Consider the following 19,505-nt stretch of genomic DNA (forward strand, 5'->3'; position numbering starts at 1 on the left):
TCGGCTGCGCCCACGGCTCCGCCGGCATCTCGCTGGAGCGAGCGGATGAAGGCGAGGGGAGGATTTCACAGCTCCAGGAAAATTTCAGGGATTCCTCCAGCCGTAATGAATGCACTTGACAGGAAATTGCTTTAAATCTGGCTGTGTTTGCGGAGGCAATAACTCGTCTCGGAAAAGGAAGCCGTCTTAATTTCCCCCGTGGTTCGACGAGTCGCTGGGAAGGCGTCTTCTGCCTCAGCCATCAATAATGACTTTTCACAGCGCTCCAAAAATACACGGCTGGTGATCAGAGCCGTGCCCACTCCTCCCCGCAGTGCCCAGCAAAGAGACGGGGCCATGGGCGGCGGCGGCAGCAGCGTCGAGGCTGGGTGGCCTGTGCCCGGATTGAGCCATTTCACAGGAAACCTACGGCTGGAGCCCTGTCCCAGCCCTGTGCCCTGCGGGCTCCCGGGCGGTCTTGGTGCACAAAACAGCCCGGGCTGGAGCGGCTTGCTCTGACTTAATAAGGAGTGATCAGCCACAAAGTGAGATACTCTTTGTTATTATTTTTTGAGCTCTCTGGTGGCAGCAGTTCATAATTGGCACTCGGTTCTTTCTCTCTTTCTTCCTCGTTTTCCCCTCTCTCTTTCTTCTGCAACTACCCCTCGCGGGAGACAGCAAAAAAGTTGACGTTAAATCAAATAGCTGCTCTGGTTCCTGGCACAGAGAGCAGCACACAGCAGTTCAGAGACCTAGATATAGCAGGGAAAATTAATAAAATACATATTTATTTTGAGGGTTTTCTCAGCTCTTTTTGTTTAGTTCTGTTTTATTGCCGGTGCCTCAGGAAGTCAGAGGAGCAGCCAAGGCGGTGGTTGCTGGCGTCCGACTCCTTTGGAAAGTCACCTCTGGATCGTGCTTTGCCCTTGTGATGTGGTCAATATGAGAAGGGTTTTCTCCAAGTCTAGGGATTCTCCCCTGCCACGTTCATCTCCAGGAGCTTATTTTTTATTTTTAGAGGCAGGTCTATAATGGCATTTCAGATAGCAGCCCCGCGACGGAGCAGGAGCGATGCCTGCCGAGGGGCGGCACGAAGCCGCGCAGCAGCTTTTGCTGTGGCTCAGCAGACCCCTGCCCGCTCGGCAGAGAGAAAGAGAGGTCAGGCGCGGGGCGGCAGGCAGAGTTTAAGGGATGGCTGACCCTGCCGTCTGGCTCCGATCCCATTTCGAAGGCAGAGGCCAGGGAAAGCACCTGCAGCAGACTTGTTTGCAAGGAGCCTGCAGTGCTCGTGCTGCGCCCAGCAGCGGTGAAGGTCAAGAGCAGCCCCTTTCCTTAGCCGCTGTACGACAGTGATGATTAACTTAATTGTTGGCCATCCCCGGGGCTGATGCACTGCAGATATCTCACGGCGTCAGTCTGTGTCGAGATGGGAGTGAGATTCTGTGCTTGAAGGTAGGGAGAAATGGGATTTGACAGAGATGCTCCGAGGTGTTTCTTTTTTGCTGTTCCATTCAGCTGATTTTGTATTTCTGATAAAGAAATAAAAGGGAACAGCTAGGCTTGGGAGTATCTGATACCCTTCTCCCACACAATATGCTCCAACTTCTCTGTCGCTCCATATTTCAGTTATTTTTACGGTGCTGGTGTTGGTGCCAGACCGTGAGCAGCTGACAGGGACGGGACACGGCGTTACTTCACTGGTAGGGCTAATGGGGAGGCTTGCCAATTCTTAATTTAATATTCTATTAACAAAGTAGTTTATTAAATTAATATTCACCCTGAAATCCCGAATCTATCATTTTCTGAGTTTTCACCTGTTCTTTAGTTTGTAGCACTGATCCTCCCGTTTTCCGTGACTCGCTGGTGTGGCAATGTGCTTGTGCTCCTCCTCCTTAATTGGGTGACTGAAATATTTTAAACGGGAGAACAATGTGTGTGGCAATTTGTAGGATGAATTTTTAGGCAGTTCATCAATTCAGGTTTAAATTCTTTGGGGATCTGCAGACATTTTCACAAATTCCTGGCAGATGTTGTGCTCCTAAGAGATGATGGATAATGTGACCCCGGGTCTGTTTGCCGACCGGTGTCAGTTTTTGTTTGCTGAAATCTGTGGCTCCTGTTTATACTTGATCTGCTTGACTTTGTGATCAAACCCGGTTGCTTCAATAGTGTGTGGTTTTTTCATTAAATGCCAGTTTTCAGACATGCAGGATGCTGTGTAAATACCTGCCAAGGGGCAGTCTCTGATTCAAGGCAGCAGAGCAGATGGGGGAGAATGGGGAAAAGGGGTCCGGAGCGGGACGGTGACTCGCTCCGGGTCAGGGTACGGTGGAGGCAGAGGCTGGGTGCGTTGCCGTGCCCGCTGGGCATCGCCTGAGCTGGTTGGTGGTGCGGTGCTCGAAAAGGCAGCTGGCAGGAACGGCACCCGGAGCAGAGCTGCCGGCCGAGGGGATGAAGGCGCGGAGAGGTGCCCAGACCCGGTGGGGCTGCTGCCTTGCTGCAGGCTCAGGTGAAGGTGCAGGGAGGCATGGTCCCCAGGGGAAAGGGTGCAGCAGAGGGCAAGGCGTTGGCCTCAGCCCTCTTAGCTTGCTGACATTTGGACCAGATCCTATCGCATGTGGCACGAGGGGAAGGCTGGTAGCAATGGCGAAGCCGTGGTGCAGGGAGCCAGGCTGCCCGGGGTCATGCTCGCAGCTGGCGCGGCTGGCAGTGGAGCAGCATCGCCTGCACGGCCTCTCGGGAGCAGCATCGCCTGCACGGCCTCTCGGGAGCAGCATCCCCTGCACAGCCTCTCGGGCAGCCTGGCAGCCCTGCCTGCCACCCCCAGCCTGAGCTGCCGTGCTGGGGCTCCCGTGTGGACTCTGAGACAGCCTGTCCCAGGAAAAGGGATTGTGGTGCTTTAAGGAAACTCACTGGGTCCTGCAGAGCCAGCATTAAAAACTATCATTTGGAGCCATTGTATTTAAATTAGAGATAATCTTGGGCACAATGTGGGGAGAGGACGCTGGGTGGGACTGGGGAGAAAGCTGCAATTTCCCTGCCATTGTCGCTCTGCGGTCCCTGATTGCCAGCAAGGGCTGCAAATCCCAGTGATTGACTGAGCCAGGCTGTAATTTGCACCATGTGCAAGGAGACGAGTGTCACCGGGCTCCCTGTCAGCAGCCCCATCGGGGCGGTGATGGCCGTCAGCTGGGCAAGCTGCTGTCAGCTCCGTGCAGCGAGGCGGGGGGACAGCGCTGGCTGTCACGGCCCCGGTTCAGAGCACGGCGGGAGCTGTGCCAGGGTGCAGCCCGTGGTGCCACCCGGGGAGATTTGGGGACTCCGATGCACGGTTTGGTTTTGCATGTAACATGCGTGTCCTCTGGTTTCCCTAGGACCGAGTCGGTGGCTGAGAAGATGCTGACTAACTGGTTTGCCTTCCTCCTCCACAAGTTCCTCAAGGTAAGGAGGGATGGAGCTGAGACCCCGCTGCCGCTTTGCTGTCTCACCCACCAGCCATCCCCCGGGTGAATCTAGGCTTGAAACCCTTCAGACTCCAAGTCAAAAGATGTAGTAGTAAGGCAGGGGAGGTGGAAATTTGCTTGGAGATGCCTACACCTGGGGCTGCTCTTACATGGGCTGAGCCATGCTGTCACAGCCTCCGTGCTCAGCCTTCTTCAACCCTCAGATCGCCTGGTGTAATTCTCACATAATGCAGTTTCTGTTGCACCTCTTTAGTACTTAGGAGAAATTCTCACTTACATCTCCGTGCCTGGGCTTCCATATTTTTTAACTTTATTTGTGGTTTTGGAAGCCCCATAGAATTTGCTTTATGGGAATGAACGAGATCAACATCTCAAATTCCTTTTTTACAATCATACAGATTCAGTAAAGATTTACCAAGCCAAAGACAACATACCCATTGAGTAAAAGAGCTCATGGCTTTGGCTGTCTTCTCCAGGAGCTGCTGGGGGCTGAGCCTGCCTTGCACATGTGCTAAAGGTTGAGTCAATGGGACTAAGCCTCTGCTGAAATGAATCGTGCAAAACCTGCCTGCAGGCCAGCGGCCCTGGAGGAGATGCACCTTCACCTCTGTGTTAGTTTTGCTGTCTGTCTCGTTGTGTAGGAATGTGCTGGAGAGCCGCTCTTCATGCTCTACTGTGCCATCAAGCAGCAGATGGAGAAAGGTCCAATTGATGCCATCACAGGAGAAGCCCGTTACTCCCTCAGTGAGGACAAGCTGATCAGGCAGCAAATTGAGTACAAGACTCTGGTGAGTGATGATTGTAGAAGCTGCCATTGAATCGCTTCTGTCCTCCCCACCTGGATGTGAGCTATTCTGACCTTTAGGCCAGTACTTGGGACACTACCACGAAGCACGAGTGTTGCCAGTGCAGTAGAGCCTCATGCTGCTAGACCCATGCCCCAGTCAGGTGTGTCCCTAATCTGCAGGTACAAGTAGCCTGAGCTAAGGTTTTGAAAAGCAGGGTTTGAGGGGAGCATTTTATCTGTCTGTGCATTGAGCATTGCCCTTCCTCTAGCAAATGAAAATGGACATCCAGGGCTCCTATCTAGTAGTCGTTATAAAGATATACTAGATGCAACAGCAATGATGCACATAGGGATGTAGTGGTTTTTTATGAGAAAGGGTTGTTGTGACAGATGTGGTTACAGTTCTCCTGGATGCTTGTGTGAAGCCCTTTAGAGCATAGTGTGGTTCTTCTTCCCTTCCAGATCCTAAACTGTGTGAATCCGGATAATGAGAACAGTCCAGAGATCCCTGTGAAGGTGCTGAACTGTGATACCATCACTCAAGTCAAAGAGAAGATCCTCGATGCAGTATACAAAAACGTCCCATATTCTCAAAGACCAAGAGCTGTTGACATGGACTTGGGTAGGAGCCTCCCTGCCTCATAGGAAGGGGAAGATCGGAGAGGTTGTTATTGTCAGTGATTCTCCACACGTTTTGCAGAGCGTAAAAGCTAGAACTCAGGCTGCACGACGACACATGTTTCTGCCCCTAAGAAGCATGGGCACTGCTCCTGCCAGATAGGTTTTGAGCTCTGTGGAATCTGCTAATTGTCCGTTGACCACAGAGCAAGTGATTCCTGAAGCCTCCTTCACTCTGCTGAGCAAAGCTTCTCCCCAAGTTTGTGTATCTTACTAAAGCCAGCGGGGCAGAGGGGCTGGGAAGGTCCTACACCTTAATTTAGCTAAACACTGCAGAACCCTCCATATTGGAATTAAAATGCTGCACTTTGCTGCAAGAAGACTGTCAGCATGACCTTCCTTGTAGCTGTAAGATTTAAGAGCAGAATTTAGCTTTCTCTGGGTGCCTCTTCCTGGGAGGTGGGCTTTTCTACAGGCTCATCTGTCCAGCAGTTACTTGGGCCAGAACTGGATAGAGCCTGTTAGTGCCTTTTCCCTCTCTGACCGTCGTGTCTGCCTGGTTTTTGCCTCTCCCGCAGAGTGGCGGCAGGGCCGGATAGCTCGTGTGGTCCTGCAAGATGAAGACATCACCACCAAGATTGAAGGAGATTGGAAGCGCTTGAACACCTTGATGCATTATCAGGTAAGAAAGCAGCCCCAGCAGACAGCTCCCAGAAAGCTGCCAGGAGGGAAGAAAAGAAAAGCAGAAATGTAATTCCTAAGTATCTCATCTACCAAGACAGACCAGGTCACATTTGTATGATAAACCAGAAGGGTTCAATGTGCTTACGCATTAGATGGGAAAGCAACCTTGACATAGACCTTAAAGAAACTAGCAGAGTTGAAAATTGGCTAAATTAAAATTGCCAGCCGTGCTGGTGAGATAGAGGGAGCAGTGGCAAGGGCTGAGCTGCAGCTGCTGGAGATGCGGGGCCAGGGGAGGGATGGCATGTGGGGCTCAGGTCTTTGCGTGGGGGTCTGAGACAACCAGGAGTGCAACAGGGAAGGAAGAAGAGTCTCTGCATTCCTTCAAAGCTTTGCAAACACCACGTGATGAGGCTGCAGCGGCAGCTCGTCTCTTATGATCTTCCTACATGTTGACTCTTGAGCATCGTGCAAGGAGTGAAGAAGGGAAATAGAGCAAATATTTCATATACTGTCACATGGGAGGGTCAAGGGAGTGCTGCGGGGAGGTACGGGATGAAGCCAGGTCAAGAAAAGGTGAATATCAGGGGCTACTTCTTGACAAAGCGACATCAAACCTCCTAAGTCACAGACCTAGTCTTCCAAGCCCAAGTAGCGGGAGTTTTGCCACTAAAATCACATAAAACTAAGCTAGACAGTGAAGATGCTCTATTGCGCATCGGCCAGGGTGGGCGAGGTGACCTAAGAAATTGTTGGCATCTTTAGCTTTTGCAGCATGCGTGCCCCAGCCCAGCCCGCCCTGGATAGGCGTGCATCTGTTGGAAAGGGCTTCTTGCGGTGTGCGAAAGATGGAAAGAGAGGTAAAGACAGAGCTGAGGAAGGTTTGGTTAAAGAGAATCAAAGGCTTTTACTCAAAGCCTGTCTGCAGCAGAGGATAACCACATTAATTAGGACCTGTAACCTGCTACTGTCCATCACTACCTACACAGAAGCGTTTAGTATTTAATCTGGCATCTTTCCCTGTTTATACACCATCTCGAGTCCATCAGCGTGACTCATGCTGTGTAAGTTGAATGTGAGCCAGTATTGACAGCAGCCATATCATCAGGGAGCGAGGCAGAGAGAATGGCATAAATATGCAAAGTGCGTGTAAAAAAGCTCCTCGAGGGTCAACTTTTCTAAGCAGCCCGAAGGATTTAAACACAGATCACCGTAAAATGTCATACGGGCTGTGCAGATGAATTCCATTGTTTCTAAAGGCTGGTTTACCTGACAGTTGCAAGGGATTAACCAACATGCAGGGAAGCAGCGAGACTTTATTATGCCTTGATCTTTAAAAGTCATCTAAGGAAGTCACAAGTGAAAGCCGTGTTTGTCTGATGTGTGCTGGGTGCGAGGGGAGGGAGTACTTTCATTTTAGTGCCTGTGGGAAAATCTGAGCCACAAGTTTACCCTTAAAATAAACAAAATCCTTGCAGCACTCAAGATGCTGCAGCTATTCCTGCCATTTGAATGTCAGTTTTGCTCTGGAACAAAGTAGAAGTTGCTGCCAAACATGTGAACAGGTAGCAATTGCCCATGTCTCTCCCCACGCTGGCCCGAGCTCTGCGCAGCCCGAGAGAGCTGTCTCAGCCATAAAAAGAAGCCAAATTCTCTGCGCTGCAACAGAAATCTTGTTAAGGCAGGGCTTTTGCCAAAAACAAAATGGTTTGGGGTTTTTTTTTTTTTTTTTATTCCTACCAGGTTTTTTTCTGTTTTGAGTAATAAATGTTTTTATTAGGTATCAAAAATACAGGTGCTCCAGGACTACACAGTAAAACAAATATGTGGGCAAAGGCACAGCTTAGAAGAGGGTATAAAATCATTTTGAGTTTCAAGCGCTGCTGTCTCACCATTTTAACAGGAGTTTACGTATAAAACGGGTGTGGTTCAAGGCTTAAAAATGAAATCTAGATTTCTCCAGCTTCTGGAGGACTAGTGGAGATGATTTCTAAATGTCTAGAAGAAATGAAAGCTAGCTCTGTAAAGCTCTCTCCATCCTTTATTCAGACCTGTCTTGTCTTTATTCCTGGTCAGATGCCGTCTACTTTTATCTGCCGATCTGAAGGCAAAGCGATGGCTGGATTTGCACGCGGTAATTGGAGATGCACAGCCCATGTTTCCATCCGATAACCCCGGGCGTTTTGTAGTATTTTGGAGAGGCACTGTCACCTGGGAGTGAGTGCTGAAGCAAGGACCAGACGCTGCCCGGTCCTTGCAGCCTTACCCCTGCTCCTGATTTCTGGGGTCCCTTTGCTCCGCAGCCGCGTTCCTGCAGCTCCTGGGCTCCTGCTCCTGCCAGGGACCAAACCAGCCTCCCCCTGCTCACCGTGCTCTGGGCCCGCTGGGGAGGCTCTGCGGAGGGCAGCTATTTAATTCCAAGAGTTTCCCAGCTCCACACCTGGCTGCTGGATTTTGACACCATTACATTTGTTTTCTACATGTTTAGGATGATAAAAGTACAATATATATCTGCATCAACCGATGAAATGTGGTTTTCGTAGGAAGCCTTCGCCTGCAAAAGCCAGATTGGATTTAAAAAGAAATATTCATCTTTCTGTACTATTTTTTGAACCACTTCATAGAATTATATAGAGAACTGTATGCCTGCTGCTTATTTCTTCATTTATAAAAATAGATGTATAGGTTAAATAGGTGTAATTCTTTGTTAAATTCTCTGGGGCTTTTAAACTGTGTTGTAAGGAATTGTATTACATTTGTGTAGTACCCTTTTGGTTTCATGCCTATTAAACTCCATGGGAGAGTCTCACCCTGCATGGTTTTACTCAAGAAAAATGAAACACTGAATTTAATATCAAATGATTTACAGTGGCTCATGCAGGGTTAACTCAGAGGCAGCAGAGCATGAATACCTGTCAGCCACTGTGAGTCTGGAAAGGCCAAGAGACTAGAAAACTATTTTAAATGAAAAATTAGAAGCAGAGAGGGAAGATTTGTGTGGAAAATGAGACCCAGGAGCCGAGGGTGGCGTGGCCACGGGGCTGGCATCCTCACGGCATCCTCGCTAGCCCACGCAAACACAGTAGTGTCTGGGCTTCTGCGCTGCTGCTCTCCCCGCTCCAGGTTTTCTTTTTCTTTTTTTTTAATGTGTTTTGTGCAGCATGTTTCCAGCTCATAGAAGAATCAGAATATTTATAAAGTTATAAAACAGCCAGCCAGCTTTGCAGGCGTCTCTGGGGCTTTATGGGAGTGTGGCAACAGCAGAGCGAGATGGGAAACGAATGTGTGTTACATCTGATGCTAATTTGCACGCTGGTGTTTTTTAGCTGACAAGAGCCATTCGACCCAAAATTTAGAGAGTGAGAGTGCTCTGTGTGTGTGTGTGTGTGTGGAATTTTTAATGCTTCTCTCCCAGTTAACCACAGCCCTGGTAGAAACGGATCCCGGCACGGCGGCCGGGGAGCTGCTGCCTCCATGGGAGCACCCTGGGCTGCCGGCGCGCTCAGGTTCCTCCCTAGTGAAATTGAACTGAAGTGGCAGCTAATAGCAGCGTAAGAAAATAATATCGCCACTGATCATTTCTTCCATTGACTTAATAAATTGGATGAAGTGAGGCAGGAGCAGAAGAGGAAATAACAGAGGTGTTTGAAGTGTTTTGCTTAGGAATATCTCACTTCTGTACTGCGAAACACAAGTGACTATTATTTCCACTCTCACTAGCAATAATAATAACTCGCATTTACGTGAAACCTTTCATCTGAGCGGAACCCAAAACCTTGGAGGGAGCCTTAGGCAGCGGTGGTCGCTGCGTGGAGGTCACCTCGCGGCGGCAGAGGTTGTGCGAACGCCCCTTCTGCTGATGGCGCGGGGAGATGCTGGGGGCAAAGTCCAGCTGCTGCCCCGGAGCTTCCCCACGTGCAGGGACAGCGCCGAGCCCCTCGCAGGACTCCGGGCAAATAATGGAGGACTTAGCCCCAAAAGCGATTTTTCCGGCATGAAGAGGCATTACTCAGCTCCTCTGAGTAACGTGTTGGCTGGGCGCCGGTGGGTCCGGCAGCCTGCGAGATGCGGTGACTCCACTCTCCGCTCCCTCCTCTCCGCTCCCTCGCCGTGCTGCACCACGGGCCGCGAGTTCAAAATTAAAAGACACTCAGGCCCATTCCCTGGAAACCTGCAGATTCTTAATTAAGGGAAATAAGTTAAAAAACTTCCAGTGACTACTAGATTTATAGGGAGGATAAAATTAAACATGGCTACTAAAATCTGCTATAACCAAATCTTGTTAGAACTAATGTTCATTTATAGTTTGACTTCCCAGCATTTAATTCCTTCCCTGGTGCAGTAGAGGGACTGACAATTTAATACCCTGAAAGATGGCTTTATGACTTGCTCAGCTGTAAATCAAACTTTTAAAGTTTGTAAAAATTGCTAAAATAAAAAATGGTTTAATAGGAATGTTTTATGGTCCATAACGTTATTATAGCCATTTTATTCCCTCTGCATTGTTACTTTAATTGGATCACAACAATTCTTGAGATTCTCATTTTTATTGGATAAAACGTAATCTTAAATCAGAACGACCAAAACCATCTTCAATACGTCTTTTGATTTATCGCTGCTTTCCTTCAGTCCCTTTCTGTAGAGCTGCTGCCAGCCCAGCACAGAGCTCAGCCAGACCAGGAGCGTGTCCCTCCAAGGGCTGGCCGGCAGGATCGCTCCCCGTGCCCTCGGGAGCCCCGTGCCATGCCGACAGCTCCCTGCCGAGCCTGGGCCCTGGTGAATTCTGTTTCCTGCACTTGCTGGATGAGCAGCTGGTGATCACAGTGCAGACAGTGGATCTCACTGATTTTTCTCTTCTTTCTTTTTCTCTTCTCCTTCTCCTCCTCTTCCTTCTCCTCCTCTTCCTCCTCCTCCTCCTCCTCCTCCTTCTCTTCCTCCTCCTCCTCCTTCTCTTCCTCCTCCTCCTCCTCCTCCTTCTCCTCCTCCTTCTCTTCCTCCTCCTCCTCCTCCTTTTCCTTCTCCTTCTCCCCCTTCTCCTTCTCCCCCTTCTCCTTCTCCCCCTTCTCCTTCTCCCCCTTCTCCTTCTCCCCCTTCTCCTTCTCCTCCTTCTCCTCCTTCTCCTCCTTCTCCTTCTCCTTCTCCTTCTCCTTCTCCTTCTCCTTCTCCTTCTCCTTCTCCTTCTCCTTCTCCTTCTCCTTCTCCTTCTCCTTCTCCTTCTCCTTCTCCTTCTCTTCCCCAGGTATCAGACCGCTCAGTTGTGGCTCTCGTTCCCAAACAGACCTCCTCCTACAACATTCCTGCCTCTGCCAGTATATCCCGGACGTCTATTAGCAGATATGGTAAGAAGCAGAGTTAAGGGCCGGGAAACAATGGCTCACAGATACTGACTGGGCATTGCTCCTGCTGCACTGCACGGTTTTAGAGCCAGCCTGGAGCTTGCAGCTTTACTTGGGAATGTGTCCTGATGGGGCTGGTATTGAAGCTGCCTTTGTTGCAGGAGGGCGACACCTTAATGGAATTAGGTGGGGGAAAAGCAGCAGCTTCCCCCAAAGAACCACACCATGGCAGCCAAAATGAAAGTACGTTCATGGGCCAAACAGAAAAATGTCCTTGGCTACTGTTTTTTTGCAAAGGCTTTTCCTTCTATGAGCAGAACAGCAAAAAGACCGGAGAAGCTGAGAGGAGGGAAAAGGCAATACCAAGCATAACATGAGCAGCCTTTGGAAAAGTGGGTCTTGGAAAAGCCCAGGGAAAGAATTTTGGCTCAGAGGGGATGAATGCTGCAGAGCACCCGTGGGGCTCCCGCTGCAGGAAAGCAATTTCATGTCCCTTGCCCGTAAGCAGGGCTGCACCAGAGAAAAGCCTGATCCCTTCATCTATTTCTTCTCTAAGTAGAAGATCCTCAATTCTTAGCTAATGGGTCAAAAACGGGTAATGGCAATCTTAACTCGGCATGCTCGGATGCGCACACCTGGGAATTCATTATTTGCATAATAGCAGGGCTCGGCACTTTACAGAGGGTCCCTGAAGACGCTGCAGCCTGAGTAAATGAGTCTGCGAGGTGCCAGGTGTGCGTTTATAGCACTAAATCCACAATAATAGTAATAATACACTTCCATAAAAGGCAGCAGTGGCAAAATCTCTAGTGCGCTGATCTTTCATTATCTTTCATTTTACAGAGTGTTTTACAAACGAGAGGGCTCCTGACAAACGCATCTCCTCCTCTTGTTTATAGCTCCCAAAATAATGGTTTTTTTCTCGAGCAAGGGTTCTGAAGAGCCATCCACAGGAGAACCTTTAGGCAAAAGCCAGGAGAAAAGGCATTTCTCCCTGCAAGGTGTAGTCCACCCAAGTGCCCAGCGCTTCCCTCGCTTCAGGTGATGGAGAAACCGAGGCTGTGTCACACAACCTGAGTCTTCAGTGCTCGTTGATCTATGTCAGATGGAAAAGCTTTTGCAAACTACCAATGTGAACTATCATTGCTCATGTTAAGATTAATACTTCTAATTGTGCAGACAGAATTTAAATGAGATACTTATTTACTTCCCCCGTTATATATCAGTACAGAGCTATGTTTAAAAATAGAATTACTAGATGCTTCCCTAGCTGTCCCCCTGTCTGTCTCCTTAATTATATCAGTTGGAGTACTCATTTATCTAAGCCTTAATCAGGGATGAAAATCTAGCTAGTTTGGTAATGACTTGAGTATTTCCCTCAGCTGATTTGTGATTGATCCCCTTATTCTCACTGCAGAGGGTGAGCAGTGAATTGGAGGCTAAACTTGAGAAAATGCACGAGGTTCCCAGAGAACAAAGAAATTTAGCGAGAGGAAGAAAAGCCCAATAACGCACGGTTGTGCTACTCAGCACTGTGTCTCAGCTTGGAGACACTGTGGATGGGATCCAGGGAGGCACATTCCTTGGGAAGTTAAATATATCTCACACCCCTCCATGGTTTCCGAGCAATTAAGGGAAAAGCCTTTGTCTGCTCCCCTCTGAGCTCCCCGTTCCCTGCTGGGAAGGAGGACAGACGTGGGGACAGCAGGGAGGCCACCCTCGGGCTCTGCAGTCGGTGCTCAGCGTGAGCCCCTGTTGCTCTAAGGAAAGGCTCAAGCACAGCAGTTTTCTTCTGCCCTTTGTGCCGGGCAGCTTGTTATTATTTACAAAATACTGATATCGGGACTCCGATGCCGCAGGAGTTGGTGCCCAGGGTTCATGTGTATGAGCCTACGTAACTCATGGAGATGTCCTGCACGGCCTCGTACTATCGAGTTCACGTCAGTAAAGGATGTGAATGGAGCAGAAAAGTCCCACATCTGAGTGTGAAAACAGAAAGGCTCGAGTCTGAGGGACTCTTTGGTGAAGACCAACACGTATCTTGGGCAAACACCAAATTTTGTTGGTGCCTGGGTTGTATTACATTTCATTACCCTGTAAAAAAAAAGCCAGCACAGATGATTTTGGCATCAGCGAGCACGGTGGCGTCACTGAGAAGAGACAGGGAAATGAAAAAGGGGTTTGCTTTGAGCATGACCACCTTCTCTTCCCATCATTCAGACTCCACCTTCCGCTACACCGGCAGCCCTGACAGCCTGCGCTCCCGGGCCCCCATGATCACCCCCGACCTGGAGAGCGGCGTCAAGGTCTGGCACCTGGTCAAAAACCACGACCACGGAGACCAAAAGGAAGGAGACCGGGGCAGTAAGATGGTGTCCGAAATCTACCTGACCAGGCTGTTAGCTACAAAGGTAACTGCCATGCGCTAAATTTGCTCAGGAGATGCATAGGGGGGCCCATCTGTACGCATTTGCCGGGGGTCCTGTGCAGTCCCTAAGGATGCTGAGCTGCTGGGGGGCCCTGTTCCCGCTGGGCTTTCCTGGGCCCCAGGGGTTGGGTGGCTCCTGGAGCAGCGATGGAAACGCAGCCCAGATTTCCTCACTGCAAGGTGAATGCTGCAATACTTCATTCTTCTGCATGGCATTAAAACACAAAGAGTGGGAGAGACACAGCAGTGCCTGTTAATATTTAACCGGTTTCCTTGGCCAGAGAGCGTTTTCCTGCCTTTCCCTGCGTGTTCGTCGCTGCAGATAACGTTTTGAAAGCAAAAGAAATTGTTTCAGGTTAGAAATAAAGTGCAGCCGTGCAGGCTGGAGCGCTCCCCCGGGGTCCTCCGGCAGCACAGTCGGCGTTCGTAAGGACCCCGACCTCCCTTGTTCCGGCGGGTCCGCGGCGGCACTTTGCCGGGCTGTGCAGCGCTGGTAGCACCATCTGGCATCCCCTCCTGCCACCGCTGCTCAGCCAAGCCCGCGCCCGTCCCTGCCTTCACCTTCTCGGTTGCTGCTCCCGTTAGGGTACGCTGCAGAAATTTGTGGACGACTTGTTTGAGACGCTGTTCAGCACCGTGCACCGAGGCAGCGCGCTCCCGCTGGCCATCAAGTATATGTTCGATTTCTTGGATGAGCAGGCAGATAAGCACGGCATCCACGACACAGATGTGAGGCACACGTGGAAGAGCAATTGGTAAGACTGGAGGAGGAGGGTGGAAGTGGGGGCAGACCTGAGGCTTGAGCTATTATCTGTGTCCTGGGGAAAAACAGAGATGGGGAAGAGCTTTGGGAAGGCTGGGAACATCCAAGTCGCGTAGCTCCAAAGCATGAGATGGACCGTGGAGCTGTGCTAATGCTTTTCAGCCAGCACCGCTGCTGTCCCAGTGCCCCGTGCAGGTGTGGCACTGGGGTTTGATCCTGGTTCGTGCTGCTCCCCGCGCACACACGAGCTGAAAGCCCGGGGCAGTGTTAAACCACGAGCCCGGCTATCTCCGAGTCCTCTACCCGCGTGGGAGCTGGGCACTGGCCTCCAGCTGCAGATCCACACATCTGGACTTCGGAAATCGCTGGGTTTGCAGAGCAGGGCTCCACGCTGGCACAGGCTGGGAGGGGAGAGCTCGGCGGGCGGCTGCTCCTTCCCCATCGCTTTGGGCAGCAGCTGGAGCATTTGGGCAGTGGGAGGAGGTGGCAAGGGGGGAAGAAGCCAGCCCCGCGTGCCGCCAGCACGGACCACAGCCAGGCTCAGCCTTCTCCGAACAATAGGAGCTCTCATGTCTCTGCCTCTGCTGTTATTTTAGGATTAAAAGTTCCATGGGTTAGAAATTTAGCTCTGCAAGGAAGAAAAAAAAGCACAACAAATGGTTGCTCCCTGAAGACTTTGTATTTTCCCCAGCATCTTTCGTGATTTAAAAGGCCTCTAATCATCACGGCTGCAAAAGCTGGGTTCCCTGCTAAGGCTGTGGGAAGCTAAAAACAATTTATTGAAAGCCTTAGAAGGCGGCGTTATTAGGATAAAAACTCTAGAATCACAAAAAAAGATGAGACTTCTTAAAGAAATAAAAAGGAAAGCGCCAACTGGCAGAGTTTGCTCTGCCAGAGCCATCAGACCACACGAACCCTGGTCCTTGCTTCTGCCCCGGGGCACGGGGGGCTCAGGAGAAGGGCGAGGGTTTGGTCTCTGAACGAAGAGCTCTGCTGAGCACTTCGGTTGGCTGCAGCATTCCCAGAAAGGGAATTTTGGTGGGGAGATGGGCGGAGGCTTCTGCCACCAGAGCAGGTCAAAGCAAACAGGGGCTTGGAGGAGAGAGCTGGGGTAGCGGGGGGTCGGGGAGCTGGCACTGCGGGGCCGCGGCCGAGCTGCTTGCCTGCAGCGCAGCAAGGGTTAAGGCTGGAGCCTTCAGTGCAGCTAGCTGGATGGAGAGAGCCGAGACTTGAAAGGTAATAGAAAGCAGCAGCTGTTTTTTTGATCTTGCTATACAGCCAAAGAAAAAAGGAATAATAATTCCCCTTTGATTGCAAAGGCCCCGGGATTTGGGGACAAAGCCTCTGATGCCTGCTGCACCGCTGGCAGGTGACGGCCTGCGGAGTGGCCGGGCAGCGGCTGATTAGCGCGGGGGCGGCAGCACCGCTGCCCCCGGCTCGGCCCCGCGCCGCGGACTCCCGCTCTAACCGACTCGGTTTAATGGGCTCCTCACCGAGCTGCTCGCCCGGTGCCGCCGAACGCCGCTCGGCTCTGACCTGGCGCAGACAGCCTGCCCGCGGCGCCTGCTGCCCGCCCGGCTCTCGCCTGCTCCGCGTTTCTGTGCAGGATCGGGCCCCAGAGCAGCTCCGGGGCACGCAGGGCGGCAGTGTCCAGCCCAGGCATAGCGGGACCCGTCGCAAGCAACCCGGGCGGGACTGGGCTAACTGGTGTTTGACGGACCTGGCCCAGCTCCCGTGCAGATTATCGCCGCTTCCCACCATTTGTGTTCTGCTTGGGAACACAAACCGCAGCAAGTGTCCTTTCCTAGCCCTTGGCTTAACATTTAATTTTGTTTCTTGATTTTCCTGCAGCCTCCCGCTCCGATTCTGGGTGAACGTAATCAAAAACCCCCAGTTTGTGTTTGATATCCACAAAGGCAGCATCACGGACGCCTGCCTCTCTGTTGTGGCTCAGACCTTCATGGATTCCTGCTCCACTTCGGAGCACCGCCTGGGCAAGGATTCCCCCTCCAACAAGCTGCTGTACGCCAAGGACATCCCCAGCTACAAGAGCTGGGTGGAGAGGTGAGCGGCAGCACCTGGGCGGCCCAGCATGGGTGCAGGGCTGGGTGCTCCAGTCCTGCCCGACCTCCTGCGCCGAGCACCTTTGCTCTCGGCGGCCGACGATGCAGCAGGGTGGCTCTTGCAGCGAGCTGGTAGCACAGCTCAGCGCCGCCGAGCATCGCTGCTCTTATTTTCCGCTTGGTACAGACCAGGATCCCGTTTTGCTAGATGTAAGCGTAAAGCGAAATGATGTCCTTTTCCCTGCAGAGCTTAGTTTAAACCCCAAGGAGAAGAGGGGCGTTTTGAGCGTCCGTGTTTCTCATGGCCCCCCTTGGCCCTTCCTTCCCGCAGGTATTACGCAGACATTGCCAAGCTCCCTGCCATCAGCGACCAAGACATGAACGCCTACCTCGCTGAGCAGTCGCGCCTGCACTCCGCCGAGTTCAACATGCTGAGCGCGCTCAACGAGATCTACTCCTACGTCAGCAAGTACAGCGAAGAGGTGGGTGTCCCCCGGGGCGGGCGCAGAGGCGATGCCACCCCGCGGCACACGCGGCGTGGGAGAGGAGCCGCGCTCCGGTGCGGCAGTGGGGCGGGCAGCGATCCCCTTGCTGCCGCCCCGAGCTCCTTCCTCCTCCCTCGTCCTCGGTGAGGCACCGCCGTAGCTTGCAACCGCTGCTGCCCCGCGCTGTCCTGTTCATGCACAAATTGGTTCGGGTCCTGGCCGTGCCCATAGCATGCTTCCCAGGGGGTTGAGAGCTAAAATATTGCGGGAGCAACTGCGTTCCTCAGCTTTGGCACACACCCAGCGCAGCCCACTCCTAAATGCAGTGGAGAATCATCATGACCCAGTGAAGCTCCCCAGAAACATCCCTGTCTTTTGGGAACAGCACGGTACAAATCCCATGTTGCAGTGACGCAGACTCCTGTTTGCAAAGAATCCCTGGCAGCGTGAGCTCCTCTAATGAATGCATCACTTGAAACCAAGTTCTCACCATCTGTTCCACCCCTTCATTTCAATGTAAGAAGAACCTATTTTGCAATTATATCCATTAAAAGGAAGGGTTTTGTCATTTAATTGCATGTATGCATTTGTGATACAGTGCTGCAGCTATTTGCCGATTAGGGTTTAAAAATCTCATAACTTCCACACTAAATGAGACAAGAAACGTGGAGCCCAGGGTACAAGAGTGGGAATGATTGTGTTGCACGGGTAACATGCACCGAGCGGTCCAACAAATCAATGAGCACGGCTGCGGCACAGCGAAGCGCTCGTCGCCTTGCTTTGCCATTTGTTATTTGAGTTTCACAGATCCACATTTCAAGTTGCTCACATCTTGCTGCCCACCCACCTCTACCACCCCCTCTCGTACGCTGACTTCTTTCTCTTTTTTTTTTCTCTCCTTTTTTTTTTTTTTTTTTTTTTTTTTTTTTTTTTTTGTGTGTGTGTACCAGCTCATTGGGGCTTTGGAGCAGGATGAACAGGCACGTAGGCAGCGTCTGGCATACAAAGTAGAGCAGCTTATTGGTGCCATGTCTATTGAGAGCTGAAGAAAGGTTGCGGTGCTCACGGACAGCAAAGGGCAGAGAATTGCACGGACTCTCGGGAATTAAGAGAGAACAAGCAAGAAAGGCGCTGGACATATAAATACCAAGGCTCTTCTGCAGGGAGCAGAGACTAGCCCAAGGACTGACTGTATTCAAAATCGTACAGGATCCGGTTTGAAAAGGCAGGAAGAGAAAAAGACAAAGCATCTCAATCAAAGTCACATCAAGAGGGATCACTGCTTCGAGTATACATGGGAAGAAGGAACCTGGGAAGTCTGGATGTCTCCATGACTGCTGCTTTGCATGAAAATTGTTTGATGTATATTAGAAAATAAAACTTTATTTAATTTTTTTTTTTTTTTTAAAAAAAGAAAGAAAAAGGAAAAAAAAAAGAAATAGAGCAAAAACCACAGAGGCCACAGAGATAATCCTGGCAACGAGGTCCAGCTCTGAATCTTGTCCTCAAGAGACTCCCGAGGATGCGGCTCAGGCGTTCTGCGAACGGACTCTTACGCCAATTGGAAAGTCTGGAAAACCGAAATTTTCTTCTTTTTGGGATCTTATAAAAAATATGAGCACAAGTTTGCACCACACCTTTTTACACAAGTAAAATAGAAGTTTAGCCAGAAAATAGTTCAGTGGCTGAGTAACTTATAGGCACTAGAAGGAACTTTACCCGAATTGCAAAACCATCAGATCATCCAACCTGTCTTGAAATCCAGCTTTATCTATGTATTTATATAGTGTCAATATATATATTTTTTAAATCCCATTTACTGTTGAACGAGGAAAGATCTGATTTTAAATGCTTTCCCCCTTTCCACCCCCATTCCGCCTGGGTGCCGGTGCCGCCGCGGTGATCGGCAGTGCCCTGAGCTGGTGGTGCGGCCGCAGTCGTGCCCGGCCGCAGTCGTGCCCGGCCGCAGTCGTGCCCCGCCGCAGTCGTGCCCCGCCGCAGTCGTGCCCGGCCGCAGTCGTGCCCCGCCGCAGTCATGCCCGGCCGCAGCCGGTGCGTTGCTGGCTTCTGCAGGTACAATTTGAGCAGAAGTGGCCGGGTGCCCTCTCCCCGCCGGGCAGAGCTGGGACGAAGCCTCCTTGGTTGCGTTTTGGTGGTGGTTTCTAGCAGCCGCCTCTGATTCCTTGCAGTAAAAACCAACAAACCCCCAATGTTTACAGTGAGCGATACTTGAAGACTCAACGTAGCGAGATGAGATATTTATTGCTTTTCTGTTTGACTTGCAGAGTTGATCAGCACAGGCTCCCTTTGAGTTTCTCCGCCAGCATCGCGGTGTCGCCCGGGTCAGGCGCAGGACTTGCATTTCCACTGGGGAGGGGAAAGAAATCTTTGCTCTAGGCAAGGGAAGACCTTAACCAGCACCCCACGGGCCAGCCAGCGCTGCTCTCTTGTCTCTGTCTCGGCGTCTCGTCGTGATATTTGGTTCCTTGCTGGCCCCGACGGCACGTGTTCTTGTGGCCAGTGACAGGCAAATGTTTGTGAGTGTTATTTCTTTCAAAGACACCAAAGTTTACGTGTGTCCCTTTGTAGAGTGCCAGGAGGGGAAGGAATGCTGTAAATATTTCTCTCTGTAATAAATATTGATATTTGTGCAGGCTGCAGTGGGGAGGACAGGGTGATGAGGTCTAATGGAAATACAAGTATTGACCGCATGAGCTTGGCAGCGGCAGCAAAATAGCTCCCGGCATCTGCTCGGCCCTGCCTGGGCAGAGCTGTGCTCGACTGGGGCCTGAGTGTGCAGCGGGTGTGTGTCAGAGGAAAATCCATTTCCATATCCATCACCCTCCGCCGTTGCTGCCCGGAGGAGCCCGGGAGGGTCACGCAGGCTCCCCGTGCACC

The 19,505-nt window shown here is 51.2% G+C and overlaps 1 protein-coding gene across 1 annotated transcript in view; it reads left to right on the forward strand.

Annotated features, from left to right (window-relative positions):
• Positions 1-17,653, forward strand: part of PLXNA2 (plexin A2) — a 154,283-nt gene extending 136,630 nt beyond the window's left edge. The window contains exons 22-31 of the mRNA XM_075722534.1: positions 3,354-3,420; positions 4,085-4,231; positions 4,693-4,852; positions 5,427-5,530; positions 10,772-10,871; positions 13,089-13,279; positions 13,882-14,051; positions 15,911-16,123; positions 16,454-16,604; positions 17,558-17,653. Of these exons, the coding sequence (XP_075578649.1) occupies positions 3,354-3,420; positions 4,085-4,231; positions 4,693-4,852; positions 5,427-5,530; positions 10,772-10,871; positions 13,089-13,279; positions 13,882-14,051; positions 15,911-16,123; positions 16,454-16,604; positions 17,558-17,653 (1,399 nt within the window). The remainder of the gene's footprint in view (positions 1-3,353; positions 3,421-4,084; positions 4,232-4,692; positions 4,853-5,426; positions 5,531-10,771; positions 10,872-13,088; positions 13,280-13,881; positions 14,052-15,910; positions 16,124-16,453; positions 16,605-17,557) is intronic.
• The last annotated feature ends 1,852 nt before the right edge of the window (positions 17,654-19,505 follow it).

This window comes from Pelecanus crispus, chromosome 17, assembly GCF_030463565.1.
Source record: "Pelecanus crispus isolate bPelCri1 chromosome 17, bPelCri1.pri, whole genome shotgun sequence".
Classification (NCBI taxonomy): Eukaryota; Metazoa; Chordata; class Aves; order Pelecaniformes; family Pelecanidae; genus Pelecanus; species Pelecanus crispus.